Source organism: Panthera tigris, chromosome C2 (genome assembly GCF_018350195.1).
Source record: "Panthera tigris isolate Pti1 chromosome C2, P.tigris_Pti1_mat1.1, whole genome shotgun sequence".
NCBI lineage: Eukaryota > Metazoa > Chordata > Mammalia > Carnivora > Felidae > Panthera > Panthera tigris.
In genome coordinates, this window is record NC_056668.1 from 108,547,074 (window position 1) to 108,565,021 (window position 17,948).

The 17,948-nt window shown below is 39.3% G+C and overlaps 1 protein-coding gene across 6 annotated transcripts in view; it reads right to left on the reverse strand.

Moving 5' to 3' along the window:
- Positions 1-17,948, reverse strand: part of MME (membrane metalloendopeptidase) — a 109,382-nt gene that overhangs the window by 48,934 nt on the left and 42,500 nt on the right. For all 6 annotated transcript variants that reach the window (XM_007086282.3, XM_015539321.2, XM_042999229.1 and 3 more), the window contains exons 4-9: positions 16,654-16,815; positions 15,404-15,484; positions 15,222-15,317; positions 14,985-15,103; positions 13,143-13,208; positions 1,345-1,479 (exon numbers count right to left, since the gene is read on the reverse strand). In XM_007086282.3, the coding sequence (XP_007086344.2) occupies positions 1,345-1,479; positions 13,143-13,208; positions 14,985-15,103; positions 15,222-15,317; positions 15,404-15,484; positions 16,654-16,815 (659 nt within the window). The remainder of the gene's footprint in view (positions 1-1,344; positions 1,480-13,142; positions 13,209-14,984; positions 15,104-15,221; positions 15,318-15,403; positions 15,485-16,653; positions 16,816-17,948) is intronic.

Genomic DNA, 17,948 nt, shown 5'->3' on the forward strand with positions numbered 1-17,948 from the left:
GCCGGATTCTGTTAGAGATACACAGGTGATTCAAACAAGACTAAGACCTCACCCCAACCTGAATTTAAGAGAGAAGGAAAAACAAAGACACAAATAATTTTGAGGTAAGATACAACTATCACAGAGCTAAGGCTGATCAAAGGATGACATGGTCTGGGAACGGCCAAGTGGTAAAAACCCAGTGCAATAAACTATTCTCCTCTCACCATTCTGTGTCCAGCACAGAATCACATGTAACCCATCCAAATGCCATTCATCCAGCTGCAGCTCCAAGCAAAGTCTGGCTCTGATTGGAGATTTTTGGTCGCATGTAGCTCCAGGAAAGCTAAAATAGCCCTCAAAGATCTTTAGTCTTCAAGATGCTGAGGGCAGTGGCAAGCACATGGGGATTTAGGAACACGGGTTGTTGTTTGCAATGTCAGAGAGAGGTCTGTAGATTCTAGACTGAACCTGACCATGTGTTTAATCAATAACCTTGATACTGCTTAGACAGAATTCACTCCTTGAGACTGCAGACTCTTGTCAGAGCAAAGTCAGACAAGAAAGTGCCAATTCACGCCTGGGTGGCTCAGTCCGTTAAGCGTCCGACTTCAGCTCAGGTCATGATCTCACGGTCCGTGAGTTCGAGCCCCGCGTCGGGCTCTGGGCTGACGGCCCAGAGCCTGGAGCCTGCTTCCGATTCTGTGTCTCCCTCTCTCTCTGACCCTCCCCCGTTCGTGCTCTGTCTCTCTCTGTCTCAAAAATAAATAAACATTAAAAAAAAAAATTAAAAAAAAAAAGAAAGTGCCAATTCAGACTCCAAGGGTTCATCTGAAACTAGAGGAAACTCAGGAAAACACCCTGTGGACTTTGCTGCTAAACCTTGCCTGTCAGACCCTTTGAGCCAACCTGGTGGTCTGAACTCAGTAACATCACACTGTCATGTGGTCATATTCAGGGACTAGTATTTCTAAGCAAAAGGATAGTCAATCTCTGTGATCACCTTAAACTTTAAAATAAAGCAAAGGAAAACTATACATAGCAATCGCATGTGCCCTGAATCTCAAGGACATTTCAACAAATGACTGCAAATAGGCTTTTGGTATAATCCACTTATAATAAGTAATTAAGTGTATCTAGTTTAATATTTGCCAAACTTAGTATACCTCCTGGCTATCAGGAACCCAGTTTACTACAAAATTCTACAGTTTCAAAGGTCCTCATAAAGTCAATGATTCATTACTGAGCTATGCATTCTTACCAGTTGGTTACAAAGTTGCACATTTTACCTTTAAAATATGATAGAGAGGAGAAAAGAAAAAAAGAGTGGTGAAAATTTAGTGTATTAAAGAAAATGTGTTTTACATTGGCAATTTCTTTTTCCAATTCCATAACTCTCTTCATTTCCAAAGAAAGTTGGTTTTCATCGATGGGCAGTCCTTTCTCCTTACGGATCAATCTGGCCACAGAAATCATAAAATCCACGTATGCTATACAAGCCTGCAAGAAATAAATAACAATGAACTGTCAGAGAACATTCTAAATATTTAGCATGACGATTTAACCTAAAATTTATTAATTTTTGGTAACACATAAAGCGCAGTAAAACAGATATCATTTTCTAAATCCTAAAAGAAATGACCTGCCCAGGGGCGCCTGGGTGGCTCTGTTGGTGAAGTGTCTGACTTCGGCTCAGGTCATGATCTCAAGGTTCATGAGTTTAAGCCCCACATCAGGCTCTGTGCTGACAGCTTGGAGCCTGGAGCCTGCTTCAGATTCTGTGTTTCCCTTTCTCTCTGCCCCTTCCCCACTTGTGCTCTGTCTCTCAAAAATAAATAAACATTAAAAAAAATTAAAAAAAAAAAAGAAAAAGAAAAAGAAATGACCTGCACAAATTCTTAGAAAGTCATCATGTGTTTGAATTAGAGCAGAACAAAAAAAGTATCATTTGAAGGTACCAAGTAATTTATCACTATTTGATTTGGGAATTCTATAATTTTCTATTCATTATCAAGTTATTTTAAATTGCCTTACTAAGAATGCAGTTGCAAAAACACTTGATAAGCAATAACCTAGCATTTTTTCCTGAATAATAATAAATTCTTTTACTGAATTCCATTCTCAGATTTTCTATGCTTATGTATGTCCTTTTCAAATGTTCTTGAAGAGATGGCCACAAACTCATATAACATTATCAGGACATCTTTAGATCTTTTCTTTGGCCAAGCATTTGTTTTTTGTTTATTTTTGTTGTTTTTGCTGCTGTTGTTGTCTAAGCAGCAAATGAGACTGTGTGCTCATAATTTGGCTCACAATGTAAAATTTCTATATCTGGATATTTGCGCTTTTCTAAGGACTTAAATTCTTTCCATTTTATCTTCACATGCATTTTAACTTTGAGAAGGTAAGCCATAAACTAGTTATATTATCAACCTTTTACAGAATATATAATGCCTTACTCAAATTCAGAGTGGCATCAACACCAGGAAATTGAATACCACTTATGTAGATTTCAACCCATTGCTATTCAGCCATTATTATCCATCAGCAATTAAAATAAATTATGATCCCACCCCATAAAATTTACTCAAAATTCAAGTTCCTAGCACCAGCTTAATGACAAACAGACAACCATGATTAGGGAAGTCATGCCACACAAGTCTGCGGTTAATGGGCACTTCTGTGCTTCTAATACTCATTTGAAGTATTCGAAGGGTAAATACGAAGGGAGGTTATACAGTGCTAAACACTTTGTAGTTTCAAGAGGGTTTAATATCCTTACTTATTGATTATCAGTGAAAGGAGCACACTTATATTCACTGTGAGTACAAAAGGCGCATCTGAATTTGTAGTGACTCATTAAGAGGATCAAACATAAAACCTACAGGCAAATAAAAAAATATTTTATCAAGCAAGATGTACAGGTATTATCAATTTGAAAATCAAGAGGACCACTTAAAGTAAGGTTTAGATACTGGCATTCTATGACCTTCACTAAATGCTAAGTAAACAGTTCCCCAGGGAGAGGGTTTCTCTTTTCATGGATACCCCGTGATGCTGGGGTATCCAGCTAGCATCTCTTTTCTTGGAACTGCTACTCAATAGAACAAACTATTTTTTCAGCTGTGAGTCTGTATTAAAAACCTAATCACTAAGGCAACAGGGATAAAAGGATGTTTTTATGTATATTCTCACCAAGTCATTCTTTTCCTATTAAAAGGTAATCAGAATTCTTGTTTCTCTTTGAAGTAAACAAATATGTCTGATTTCACATCTCACGGGACCAACTATTCCAAAGTATAAGCATGCAGCGTTTTGAATTAACCATATTTCTAATCATATAAATTCATCTGCATTCAGCAGGGAATTACTACTGACTATGAAGGAAATGGTAATTTGAATTTTCCAGTATCAGTCTGCTGAGATTCCTTTTGATTTTGTAGGATGCTTTTTTTGGTAATGAGGTAAGAAAGCAGTAACAAGAACGCTCTCCTGCCCTTCACTGATGCTGCAAACTGGTTCTACTCCAGTATCTTTATCTTTACAGGTTCATTTAAAGACTCTAGAACTTGGCATAAGGCAAGCACAAGAACTCTGGATGGTGCTTCCAGTCTGCTGAGCTGGTAAGGTTTCCCAGAAAACTGGAAGCATATGATATCACCAATCTCTGGGATTCTTGAATATTTAATACAGCTACATGGAATACACTACCTCCTTTAATGAGCTCCATTACCTGGCAACTACTCCAATGTGACTGATTAAAATGTGTGTCTTAGTATCTTGATTATCTTTCCTGGCTTCCAAATTTATCTAGTAGCTGTCAGAACCCAAGCTTACTCCTGCTGTTAAATCCTTTTTACAAGATGTGATTCTACTCTAAGGTTTTAATATTCTTCCCTGAGATACTTACAGATATGTAATATGCCAAATGATAGTAATTGTCATGATTTGGGGAGAAAGTAATCAACGTATATTTTAACATTTAAATAGTACATTGGCCAGGATATTTTTAAAATTGAAATTCAATTTTTCTTTTTTGTTACTGAAAGAGCAATTAGTTACTAGGACAAGGGTCACAGCCAGTGGTCATAAGGTGGCCTTGTTTAAGCCTTCACACAGTGAATCCTTTATGTGAAAAAGAATCAGGGCGCCTGGGTGGCTCATTCTGTTGAGCATCTGACCTCGGCTCAGGTCTGATCTCACTGTTTGTGAGTTCGAGCCCCACATCAGGCTCTGTGCTGATAGCTCAGAGCCTGGAGCCTGCTTTGGATTCTGTGTCTCCCTCTCTGTCTCTGATCCTCTCCCACTCACACTCTGTGTGTGTCTCTCTCTCAAAAATAAATAAACATCAAAAAACTTTTTTTTTAAAAAAAAGAATCCACCTAAGTATCTACAGAGCCCTCCTTTTAAAAATAAAACTTTGTACATCCCAATTCCTATAATAGCAGGTTCAGAGATGATCATTGGTTTCACATGGTTTTATGGTAAAATTCGTAATAATAGCTTTGTGAATTTTGAAATTACATATTATCAATGGGACGATATTTACTAACATCCAAGACCATGAATTGTCACTCTAATTAGAACTATCTTCATTTTGCAGGGCCAAAAAATGGTACTTATAAATTGGCTCTGTTCAGAAATTGGGCTTCTCCTGCTTAGAACAAAGCTGGTATTTGTTGGTTGCCAAAGAGAAAAAGAGCATGACATGTTACTATTGTCCTTCAAAATTTAGCATCTTTGTTTATGAACAACAGCAAGACCCAGGGAGGAACAGATAGCTTTCTAGTTAGATTGGCTGATATTTGGGTACCTGAGGGCAACAACAACCTAAGGATCAGGGTTTCACTTCCAAAGATTCTGTCCTGGGACACCCAGCTCTTACCAATTTTCTGCGTTCCCTTTTCTAGAGGAGTCATGTGGAGATGACTGAGAAGTCATCGAACTGTGCTATTCTTATCTACTGATGCCCAGGGATTTTTTTTTTTGAAGTTTTCCTCACTTTTTTTTTTTAATTTTATTTTTTATTTTTTAAAATTTACATCCAAATTAGTTAGCATATAGTGAAACATTGATTTCAGGAGTAGATTCCTTAATGCCCCTTACCCATTTAGCCCATCCCCCCTCCCACAAACCCTCCTGTAACCCTCAGTTTGTTCTCCATATTTATGAGTCTCTTCTGTTTTGTCCCCCTCCCTGTTTTTATATTATTTTTGTTTCCCTTCCCTTAGGTTCATCTGTTTTGTCTCTTAAAGTCCTCATATGAGTGAAGTCATATGATATTTGTCTTTCTCTGACTGACTGATTTCACTTAGCGTAATACCCTCCAGTTCCATCCACGTAGTTGCAAATGGCAAGATTTCATTCTTTTTGATTACCGAGTAATACTCTATTGTATATATATATACCACATCTTCTTTATCCATTCATCCATCAATGGACATTTGGATGCCCAGAGATTTTTAATAATGCTCCACAGAAAGTTTCCTGAAGGAACACACAGGGGACACACCAAGTGGGAAAGACAGGTTTCCCATCAAAAAGGCTTGTTATTTTTTTGACCGCTTAAACATCATTGTCAGGGAGCACGCACCTGTTGCACTAGAGACCTGCTCCCCTGCAGGGACCGCAGACAGAATTGAGAAAGAGCACCCAGTCTGAGAAGGAGAAACACCAGACTCCAGAGGATCCACTGTAGACCAGCATGGGGACTCTTTGGGGGCTTTCATCAGATTATGAATGAGGAGAACCTAGAGACTGATGTGAGCACTTATTGTGTAACTTCTAAGGCTTATTGCAGATGTTTGAGAAGCTGTATGTAGTTCCTTTTATAAACCACGTTCAATCCATCTCAAAAAATTCTCTTGTCAGTGCCACACATGCCAAGACAAGTCTTGTCATATTCACATATTCTTGTCATATTCACTAAGTCTCAAGTTTAAAAGCTCCTTTACATTTTGTTAAATACAGATGCCTGGACTGGGTACAATCTCCTGACTGTTAGTCACCTGGTGCCCAGAAAGGACAAAATGAGGTCAGCAGTTTCCCTTGCAGAATCTGTTTTATCAAGTCAGCCAAGCAGCGGCCAGAGTGATCTTTTTAAAAACCAAACCAAATTACATCTAAATTCTCCACCGACCCCTATCCCCAGTCACTCACCTTGTATCACCGTTTTGTTTCCTTTATAACACTACTGTCTGCATTTATCTTATTTCCTTATATTATTTACTTGTTTCTTTGCTTTCTATCTCTTGACATCAGAACATGGGTTCTAGGTGAACAGGAACTTTTCTGCCTTGTTTCCTTGGTATATCTGCCACCTAGAAAAATATCTGTCACATAGTAGAAGCTCAATAAATATCTACTGATTTTAAAAAATGAATTTTGGGGCACCTGGTGGCTCAGTCACTTAAGCATCATGATCCACTCAGGTCATGATCTCACAGTTCATGGGTTTGAGCCCCACATCAGGCTCTGCGCTGATGGTGTGGAGCCTGCTTGGGATTCTTTCTTTCTCCCTCTCTCTCTGCCCCTCCCCTGCTCGTGTGCACTCTCTCTCTTGCTCTCTCAAAATAGATAAATAAACTTAAAAAATTAAAAAATAAATTAAAAAATGAAGGTAAATTTTAAGTACATTAAGTAAGTTTCCCTCACTTCCTATGTCATCAGACTTCCATTCTCAGCCCAAGTCTGGAACAGTTTCTCTCTGCTTGTATTTTGGGTAAGTGAGCAAACAAAATCCTCTGTAGGTTTAACTCAATTCCAGCTTGCGCCTGCTCATTGAAAGGATTGCAAACCTCAGCTTTTGTTCCTTCCTTCTTTCCCGGTCTGCATTTTCTCTTATTCAGACACACAGACCCTGGGTCATCTCTTTTTGGCTTCCAACCATCCTGGCCATGTTCCAAGTCCTCTATCCTCATCCCTCAAACATCTCCATTTTCATGAGCCCTCAGTTTTTCTAAGAGGATTGAATTTGTTCATGATTCTGGACTCCTTCTTCCCTCCTGTGCCCCTATAGCACTATATCCTGTGGCTTCTAATTTCCAATTTCTGCCCCATCTCCTCTGGTTCTCACCTGCTAGACCAGTGGTTTGCTCACTTTTCTTTTAGCCCTGAAATGCTCTGTTCAAATAAATATTTTGTTGATGTGTAAGCAAGTAAAATGAATCATGATGGATTGTCTTGAAGCATGTAGGCAAGAAGGTGTGGCTACACAGAGCCCTGCTATTGACACACACAAAGAGGTCTTAGGTTTGGAAACTGCTACTCTGGCTTATTCTACTTTCTCAGACAAACACGGAGCATAAATAAACATATCTATAACCCAATTATGTTCAAATATTTGGGGTGGCTAACCTACAGATTTCTTTACAAAACAGGACAAGGTAACAATTAGCCTTGATAATCTAGAGGTAATTAAAGGGAAGCTTTGAAAACTGTTCCAATTTATCCTCAAATACAGAGTTGGGAGACTCTTCTGAAGGTGAGTGGCTTCTTAAGAAAATTCATGCCATCATTCCTTTCAGTGACTCAATCAATATACAAGAACTTTCTCACATAAGGCTGGTTCCAATGAAAAATTATGGATAGGATGATTATCTTTTATGGGTAATGTGTATCTTTCCTATTGTTTTCCTTGCATAGAAACTATACCCTTAGAATGGACAGAATTATTTCAAATCTCAACTTCTGTCCTGTAAGGTAGTGGTGTGCCATTCAAATTAATCAGAGTAGGTTTTATTACTTACAATTAATGTTCTCTTTCTTTCTTTCTTTCTTTCTTTCTTTCTTTCTTTCACATTTATTTATTTTTGAGAGACAGAGAGCAACAGAGTGTGAGCAGGGGAGAGGCAGGGGGAGAGGCAGAGAGAGAGGGAGACACAGAATCCAAAGCAGGCTCCAGGCTCCGAGCTGTCCACACAGAGCCCGACACGGGGCTTGAACCCATGAACTGTGAGATCATGACCTGAGCCAAAGTCGGACGCTCAACCGACTGAGCCACCCAGGCGCCCCTACAATTAATGTTCTTAACTGACACATGGATCTTTTAATCTGTGAGTTTAAGCAAGTCATTTTACTTCTTTGGGTCTCTGTTTCCTCATTTGTAAGAGAAGAGTTTGGACTAAATCCTCTAATGTCCCATTTAGTTCTTAAAGTCTGTGCATGAGTAACCTTAATTGTTAAGAAAACATATGAATGTGTCATGTACGAAATATTAGAATATACATCTTTGGTTTCTATTGTCATAGGGCATGTTCTCTTCTTTAAGTGAGACAGAAAGTACAGAAAATGAAAAGGAACAGAGGTATTTAAGTTCAGAAAGATAACCAGATGAATATCATATGCATTTCTCAAAATATAACATTTAAAACTGCCAGAATAAAAGCACATAATAAGTTTGAAAAGGAAGAAGGCCTTTTAACAAGAGAAAAATAGGTTTTGTCTTTGAGGAAGGAGGTGAGAGATAGTTCTTGGGGAAAAAAAATGCATCATCTATTTTCATTACTTAGTAGTGTAATGACACAAAGCATTTTACTGTTTTGAATGCCATACAATTATCACAACACAAAAATTCCATTTGGAGGGTATCAAAAGCAAACACACATACACGCACACACACACACACACACACCACAAACACATTTCTATGAAGCAGAATGAGCTTTCATAGTAGGTGCTGTTTCCATTGTTCGTGATAAGTTTAGCTTAGGATTATGAGGAAGACTTCTTGAATGAGCTGGATATCCTCAAAGAGGAGCCAAGAAGGATCTGGGGAAATGGGCTTAGGTAATGATCTGATCAAGATATATGTTTAGGGTCTTTATGATCAAAGAGGGGATGTGACCCTCCCTCATTACCCTGCCCCTGAAGCATAACTGCAGAATCAGACTCCACACTATAGTTTGAAAATCACTGGTTAGAGTGACTGGCAAGGAAGCCAGGCTTCTCTAGTCAAAGATGGAGCCCCTTTCCTGGTAAAATTTGGTGACCTCATGCCAATCCTCAAAATTTCTCTTGGTTATTTCCAATAAAATAATGTGGAATGCAAAAGTATGGGGCCCACTGACTATGTGAATATATCTCAGACAAACTGAAAGTGTAGCAGAGAAAGAAATAGACATTAAAAAGAGGAAGAGGGATACATCGTTTATAGGATGTTTGTAAGATACTTAGGAAATATAGTCCATTAGCCACTGATATTCTAGAGTTCACACTTGCCCCAAAATCAAGGTGAGGAACTAGGAGGGAGCTCTAAGAGATTGGGTGTTTCTACCTTCCTTTTCTTTCCTCTCTTCCCTGCCATCTTCCCCCTCAACTGTTCATCTACTGATTCCGTTCATCCCCTGATTCACTTAGTATTCATTTGATAACTAATAAGGGTCAGGAACCAAGCTGGACACTAGAAATGAAGCAAAGAATAAGTGAGACATGCCACTGTTGCCACTAATTCTACACTTTCCTAGGGGGGGGAAATGACATTAAATAAAAAAGTATCCAGAAATCCATGCGCTATGGGAACATAAAGGTATTTTCGTCTAGTTACAAGTTCCAGGGAAGGCCTTCATGAGGAAATAAAATTTAAACTTAGATTGAAAGGGTGAGGAGAAAAGGAAGAGAGAGGGCTGGGCAGGTGGCAGGTATGCGAACAGTACTCCAGGCAAGGGAACAGATATATAAAAGCCTATAAGTGAGAAAATCAATGAAGACCAGTGTTACACTGATACAATGATATTAAGATTTCTTCTAGTTTTATAACTTTTCCACTAGATGTTATTTCATTACTCTATCCTTTTCATCATTTGTTTTTCATGAAACAATACAACACTAAGGAAAAAGTATTCACAGGGGTCAACTTTTTTCAGAGATAGCAAGGTAGTGGGAAAACTAGAATTAACTTTTACTTGAGAGCTGGCTAGGGATACAGAATAGACACTAAGTGAGGGATTACAGGTAGGTGTGGCTGGGAGAGAGTAGCATATATCATGAGGGCAATAAGGAAAAAAATGGAATTTCTTCTGTGTTCACACATATTCTTTGTTCTCCCCCTGAAATCCCCCCGCCCCATGCAGTTAATGGATTTGAAAAGAGGGGGAGGGTCCACAAATATTCTAGTAATTATCCATTTCCAGGATGAAAATTAGATTTTATCCCATATGCCAACCCCCCTTCGACTTGTTGCTTGGAGCTGGAGCACTGAGTTGAGAAGTATTCTGGGGCCTGATGTTAGCAGGAAAGGGTACAATTACCAATAGCCCTATTTATGGAAGCGGGGCAAGGCAGCAAGCACGCTGTGTGTTTCCTTGTCTAATCCAGATCACTGAGGAGCACCTAATTTGAACCGGTAACTTCCTGACTGTAAATGCCAATGCTGCTGGATTTTCCCTATCATTTGCTCATTTAAAGAACCTTCCTAGTATAAAGTCCTACTCTTATGTCTTTGGCATCCAAAATTCCCTTCTTCTGTTTAGTAATAGAGCTTTCCTCCCTGTCAACCACATGTTAAAAGGCACACACATGGCCACCCAGCTTAAGACTACATTTCCCAGAATACTTAGAATTTAGCTGTGGCCACATGGCAATGTTCTAACCAATGGAATGTATGCAACTTCTGCATCATTTACATAAAAAGAAATCTTTTTTTTTTTCTTTCCTCGTGGCAGGAAATGTGAACAGAGCATTGGCGAACCAACTCTGACCAAACAGACTAATATAAAACATGAGAAGACTTAATGTTAGAGCAATAAGGTGGTCAAAGAAGCTGTGGTCTCAGCCACTCCCATGGAGCAGTGTTTCCTTCCTCCCCTGACTGCCCGCCTCCTTCTGTATTACAACAGGAGATAGAAATAAGCCTCTCTCTGGTTGGAGCTTCAGTATTTTTAGGTCTCTGTTACCGTAGCTTAGCCAGAACCCAACTAATTTACAAACTCAAGGGCACACAGGGACCAGGAAGTCCATATAACCCAGTAATCATCTAAATGACTGCTCAAGGCTGAAGAACAAGTGCACTATGGAAAGCAGCAGGCACCACGGCCCTGCTCAAAAGCTGCCACCTGGGAACGCAGGCCTAGGGCTTCCAACCCTACTAATTTATCAAGAAATCTAGGTTCGCAGATCTTACAATATCGTTAACAATATTGGCAACTAATCCAAACTTAAAAAACAAAACAAAACTGCGGGTTAAACAAAAATGCCTCTGTGTCAGACTCAAGTCTATGATGGCCAGTGTGTGACCTGTTCTAGATTACAAGACAGCATTGAATCCAAAACACACAAATACACCATCATCCTAAGAACTGCTTTTTTTGGGGGGGGGGAATAAATTTCCCCCCAAATACACTGACTGCCAGGTAGTCCCTGATATCAGAGACATTAGAGGTCAAAAAAAACCTGACATATTTTTAGGATTGGAAAAATTTAATGTTTTTTAGGACACAATCCTGAATATGAGAAACATTCCAGTTCATGATGATGACAGTGTAACATAATGAGCCAAAATTCCTCAATCACCCTCAACTCTGCAGCAGGAAGTAGCTCATAAAGCCTGTAATAGCTACAGCCCACACAGTTACTAGATGATAATGAACCCAAATAACCCACCTCCATTTGACGTCTGTGCTACTAGTAGTCGCCTTTTATAATGTATCTTTTTCTTCATTTCAATGTTGTGTAGCTGCTCAAAAAGGCACTTTACAGTGGATTGATTCCATGTTATCTGAACTTAATAATTAGGCAAAATAAATGCTTGGCACCAACATATTTAGCTAATAATTTTCGCTATGAAGTCATTTCAGCCATATCACTACCTTATAACCCATCAGGATCATCAAACATAAACTTACTTCTGAGTTACCAAACAATTATGAGGAAAACATTTATAACATCTTCCCCAAATATCTAATTATATGTCCCATTGCTGGGTTTGTCTTGTGTTGTGTTTTACATCAATAAGCATAGGCACACAAACATCAGTGTGAGGGCATAATACAAAGCATTCTAGAATACCCCCCAGTTCTGTGGCGTATGATGCTCCCTGGCTCCCTGACCAATGTTAGAGTCAGAAAGTGGCTGCAAAGCTTTGTCTGAACCCGATGCTCCTTCCTAGGTAGTCCTCTGAAAGTCACATCCGGTGACTGGTTCTGAAAGGGCACTATAGAGTATGATGTGTCTCATTCTCATACTGGACCATTCCCTGAACCTCACTGGCACTGCCCTAGACCATGATTATCTGTTTTTGTTTGTTTGTTTGTTTGTTTGTTTAAGTAGTCTCCATGCTGGGTGTGTAGCCCAGGATGGGACTTGAAATCACCACCCTGAACTGAGATCAAGACCTGAGCTGAGATCAAGAGTCAGGTGCTTAACCAACTGAGCCACCTGGGCAGTTCCATTTACTTTTTAAATGACTCAATTTATAGAGGAAATGAAACACTTATAATTCACTTTTCAAAATGGGTCATATGACTTAAATAGTAAAAATCAAGACACAAATAAGGAATTTCAAGTTTCCTTATTCCTTAAAAGACTTTCATGGAACGTCTGGGTGGATCAGTCAGTTAAGCATCCAGCTTTGGCTCAGGGCATGATCTTGCAGTTTGTGAGTTCAAGCCCAGCGTTGGGCTCTGTGCTGACACCTGGGAGCCTGGGGCCTGCTTTGGATTCTGTGTCTTCCTCTCTCTCTGCCCCTCCCCCACTCACATTCTTGTCTCTCTCTCAAAAATAAATAAACATTTTAAAAAAAAAGGACTTTTGGGCGTCTGGGTGGCTCAGTAGGTTGAGTGTCCCACTTCAGCTCAGGTCATGATCTCACGGCTTGTGGGTTCAAGCCCCATGTCGGGCTCTGTGCTGACAGATCGGAGCCTGGAGCCTGCTTCAGATTCTGTGTCTCCCTCTCTCTCTGCCCCTACCCCTCTCACGCTCTGTCTCTGTCTCTGTCTCTGTCTCTGTCTCTCAAAAATAAATAAATGTCAAAAAAAAATTTTTTTTTTTAAATTAAAAAAAAAAAAAAAAAAAAAAGGACTTTGATTCATTCTGCTGAGAGTATGCATTCAGTCCAAGGAAGCTCACTAGTATGTATATTAAGTTTAAATTTGGCCTTAATCTTTTTCAGTATTTATAAGTTTACATCAATTGTTTCTGTAGCTTTCTGTTGTTGTTTGTTTGTTTACCTCTTCGTATATTCCAGTGCATTCATAGTAGTCTCTGGAAGGGAGGCCAAGTCGAGGCTGATCAATCTGTAAAAAATATACCAAGAAGAAAATAAACCATTCAGTTGATGTGGGACAGTTGGAAAAAATACAAGCATGTCTATGTATGAGCAAGAGCCTAGTGTTCTTGCTGTTTATAAGGGTAACAACAGTCAGACAATGAGTGAATACAAATTAGGCCCTGGTTTCCATACTACTTGGCAGTTTTACAGTGATGGGTAGTTAGGTAATCTGGAAGAGTATGCTGCAGGTATTTGAGGAAAACCAAAGAAACTTGAATGAAATACACCAGGAAGAATTTTTTAATGCAAAACCAAAGGTGCAGGTGGACAAAAACATGTTAGAATCTAGGACTTGGAAGTTTCTAAATTACACATTTACAGGACATTTGGCTTCCTGAGATTCTAATATGCTCTCCTGGAAGACATTCTCTTCTCCCACCCTTAATGGGGATGAGAAAAAACCAAAAAAGTGGAAACCTCTGTGGTAACTCTACAACTGTTTCTCTAGTGGAAATCTTGCCAGAGATTTTTTTGAGATTCCCTTCCCTGGGGGTGGGGGGTAGGGGAGACTCCTCCTCGGTTCTCTCCTGCTCTGCTCAACACTTGAGCAGACCCAGCTGACAGCAGAGTGTGTGAAAGAGGAAACTAGTCTCTGCTCGAGTGTGTCTGGTCCACTGGACCACCTGGAGAGCCACCTGGACACAGTGCAGCTTTGCGAGATTGCTTCCTATGCACCGCATGATTTGATGGGTATGGGGCAAACTAGGGCATGTAGGGGTTAAAGTGAGAAACCCAGCAGCTGTAAAGAGGCCAGGACAATACAAAAGAAACAGAACCCAGAGGATTAGTATGGAAAGAGCCAGAAGGTGTCACCACAGATAGGGCTCTGCCCCCTTTCCAACCTCTCCACTCTCCCTAGGAAATCTCTTCATGGTGATCATGCAGGATGCTGGTACTGAAGAGCCAAAGGAGTGAATTCCAGAAGGGAGAAGGGGGCCCACTGTAGAAGACAGCTGGGTTCAATTCCTTTCATGATTTTAATAAAAATGGCCATAAAGATTTATACAATAGTGACATAAATATGAATCTGTGTCTTGCAACTTTTGGGGTACTTTCTTTTACAAGGAGACCAAAAATAAAGCTCTGTAAATATTTTAGTCCATTCCAAACATACTCATTAAGTATTAATTTCATCTTAGGTGACACCTTAAGTAAACCTAAATGAATGGCTTACATGAGGGGAAAAAAATCTAAAACACTGATTTTAAAAGAACGGTATTTTATTTACCTTCACTGAGAAAAAAGTTCAGATATTCTTTAGTAACAGCCAAAACTGTACTCAAAATCCTTTTCTCAAAAAACAAACAAAAAACCAAAAAAAACCCACTCCCCCACCCCAAAATCCCCCAAATCCCTTTTCTGTGTTCTTTTGGGAAGCAATTGGAAATTTCTGGTTTCCAGATTTGCATTACTAATGTAAACCAAACTATGCTCCTTTCATGAGCATATGGAGAAATCAGGTGCTGTTTCAAATTAGGGGGCCCTTTCATTTCTTTAATTTATTTTATGAAGAAAGCAGTATCAAACCTAAGGTAGCAGAAGGGAGACACGACCACAGCATTAAGAGAATACTTTCAAAATTGGGAATCCAGGTTTCAGGGACAGAGCACAAATTTATTACTATCTTGCTCATGCAATTCAAATGAGAATATGCATTATTTCTAAATACCAACAACAACAATGTATGCAGAAATTTTATTAACAATTTAAAGCTAACTTGGCTGTCAGCCCACAAACTTACATGAATTATATGGTTCACAGAGTTCTTATCATCAGTGCCAACAAAAAAATTAAGAATGACTTTTTTCCCAAATTTAGAATTCAGCTGTGCAATAGATTTCTCAGCTGTCCAAGAAGGACCTAAAGCAAAGAAAGGTGAAGAATACTTTTAGAAGTTTCGGTGCATTAATGTGATACTATAATAATATAGATTCTATATGGAAATTATATTTTTAAAAAAGAATGAAAATCACCTTACCATAGGTCTGCTCCCAGTTTTCTGTTGCTACGGGCCAATCATATATATCTGGTAGTAGACTGAGTAGAGGTTTTCCGCCTCTGCTATCAATAGCGGCTTTTGGAAACAATGAAAATAAATTCCTTATGAAGTCTTTGCATATTTTGGCACACTCTTAATGAAATACAAGGAAGAGCACTTACATTCATTTATACAAGATCGGTACAGTGTTTTTGCTTTCTGCACTGTTATTATATCTTCAGTTTTGGGTTCCTGAAGAACATCTGAAATAGAGCATTGAGTACAACCCATCAATACAATTGCTCATTTGCAACTGTAATTAACATTTGCAGTGCAGGTTCAGAAAAAAAGCTTGCTTTTGTGTATGTATGTCCACTGCCTCCCCATGCTAAAACCCTCCAGGAAAAACTAAACCCCCTACCAGATCATTATTCCTAGTGCAGAACTGGGAGTTGATTTCATTAGCCAAGTTAGATGAAAGTCTTTTTGACTAGATTCTCTTTTTTTGTGAACAACGACGTGTACTGCTCTGCCATACATAAGTTCCTGTTTTTTTAAAATTAAGATTAAAAAGAAATAATAATGCAGAGGAATATGGAATTTAATATGATAGTCTTCTTGATAGCTGGAAATAATTATCTTTGTGTGATTGTACTGTTCATGCTCCAGATGAATTGAATGAATTATTCTACTTGTTTGGATGTTCTAAAATAGCAAAAATTGTTTTTCTACAAAGTAACTTCTAGAAGTGGGGAACAGAAGACGGAGGATAGCAGAAGACTAGACAAGACTTCCTCAACTTCCCAGGGAGAGTATCTTAGCTGGGTTAGAATAAATACCCACCCAGGGATATAAACATCAGTAACATCTTCAACACAGTAATGGCTCAATATCGACATCAACCCAGGGCCAGGGTGGGAAAATATAATGGAGGTGGTGTTTGGTGGCAATCAATTAACTCATTTAAAATTTTTTTTAATGTTTATTTTTGAGAGAGAGAGACAGAGAGTCAGAGCCAGGGGGACAGAGGATCCCAAGCAGATCTGTGCTGACAGCAGTGAGCTGATGTGGGGCTTGAACTCTTGGACCACGAGATCATGACCTGAACTAAAGTCGGAAGCTTAACTAACTGAGCCACCCAGGCACCCCAATTAATTTCTTATTGTGTGAAACAGCATAAAGATGCCATCCTGTAGAGAGGACAGATTTTGTTGTATGTGTACCCACAAATGAAAGCAGGAATGCTGAGATGCCAACATATCCATTTCAGCCTTACCACCCTCAGAGAGACTTGGTGGTGAGCCACAAAACTTGGAGGGATTATCGACTTTAATCTTCTGTGACATTCTCTGTAATGGCTAAGAGTTGTATCTTTAAAAAATGGATATATTAAGAGAGAAATCTTTGATGCATAGACACAAACTCCACTAACCTTTCAAAATGACTTCTAGTTCATCTCTTAAAATGTCAAAGTTACTGTAACGGGAGCTGGTCTCAGGAATGACGTTGCGTTTCAACCAGCCTCCACAGGCATATTTAAAAAAGTCTGTACAAGGCTCAGCAGTGGCATCCATGTTCTGGATCAGTCGAGCAGCTGAAAGACCAGAGAATGAACGAGATCAAATGAAGGGTGTATTTCTTAAGTAGTTTGGAAGGGGGGAAAGAGGCATGTTATTTCTCCTTTATGATCAAGTCAACTGCACTGATGCTCCTTTTTCTTACTTCTCTAATGGTCAATTGAGGAGGAATGATGACTCTTATCTACGTATAGTCCTCCCTTCCTTTGTTAGAGTTGGTTAGGTTTATTCCTGACAGGTCTCGGTCTTCCCATCCTACATCCCACCCCCACCTCCAAATAACTGAGGTTCTTGCTAGCTCCTATCTCAGATGACAACAAAGAACACAGGTCTGCCTTACCAGGCCTGAACCTGGGGCTGACACAGGCGGCTCTTCACTCTATTAATTTTAGCAGCTGACTCTACTTTTCAAATTTCTGTGACTTTTGAATGTCTCTGAGATTCTAAGGGAAGTGGGATTGTTCTTTGTTTTTTTAAAGTAATCTCTAAACCTAATGTGAGGCTCAAACTCACGACCCTGAGATCAAGCGTCTCATGCTCCACCGAGGGGAGCCAGCCAGGTGCCCCTGTGGGACTGTTAATGCATTTTATCATTCTACTATTATTACTTCTTGGACCTCGCTCACAATATTTTTGCAATTCAAATTTGACATCCAATTTGCACTTGTTTATGTAGAGTCTGTCATTACAAAATCGGCTGTAAGCTCATTAGCTTTTCTTATGTCCACTCTTTTATCTTTGAAAAACTACAATGAAAATACAAATGAGCCAACACCGAGTATTTACAACGTGCAAAACCCTGACTGTGCTAGGTGCTGCAGTTGATAGAAGGATGTATAAAATATGAATTACTGCCATTGAGGAGAAGGATATTATGCACAGGAGGCCCAACACCCACAATTCCTACACCTGGAAGAGTGAGAAAACCCTCCCACTGTCCTCCCCACGTTCTTTCTCATCCAAGTTGAACTGTTTTGCAGTAAAAACAAAAGACCAATTGAGAATTCATCTGTATCAAGAGAGTATAAGTTCTCAAATGAGCTTTTGGAAAGACTTCACTTTCTGAGTTAATTAATTAATTTAAAAACTTCAAACAATTGCTGAGCTGTGTGGATTCTTCCAACCTGGAATGGTTAAGTCTGTTTTCCAG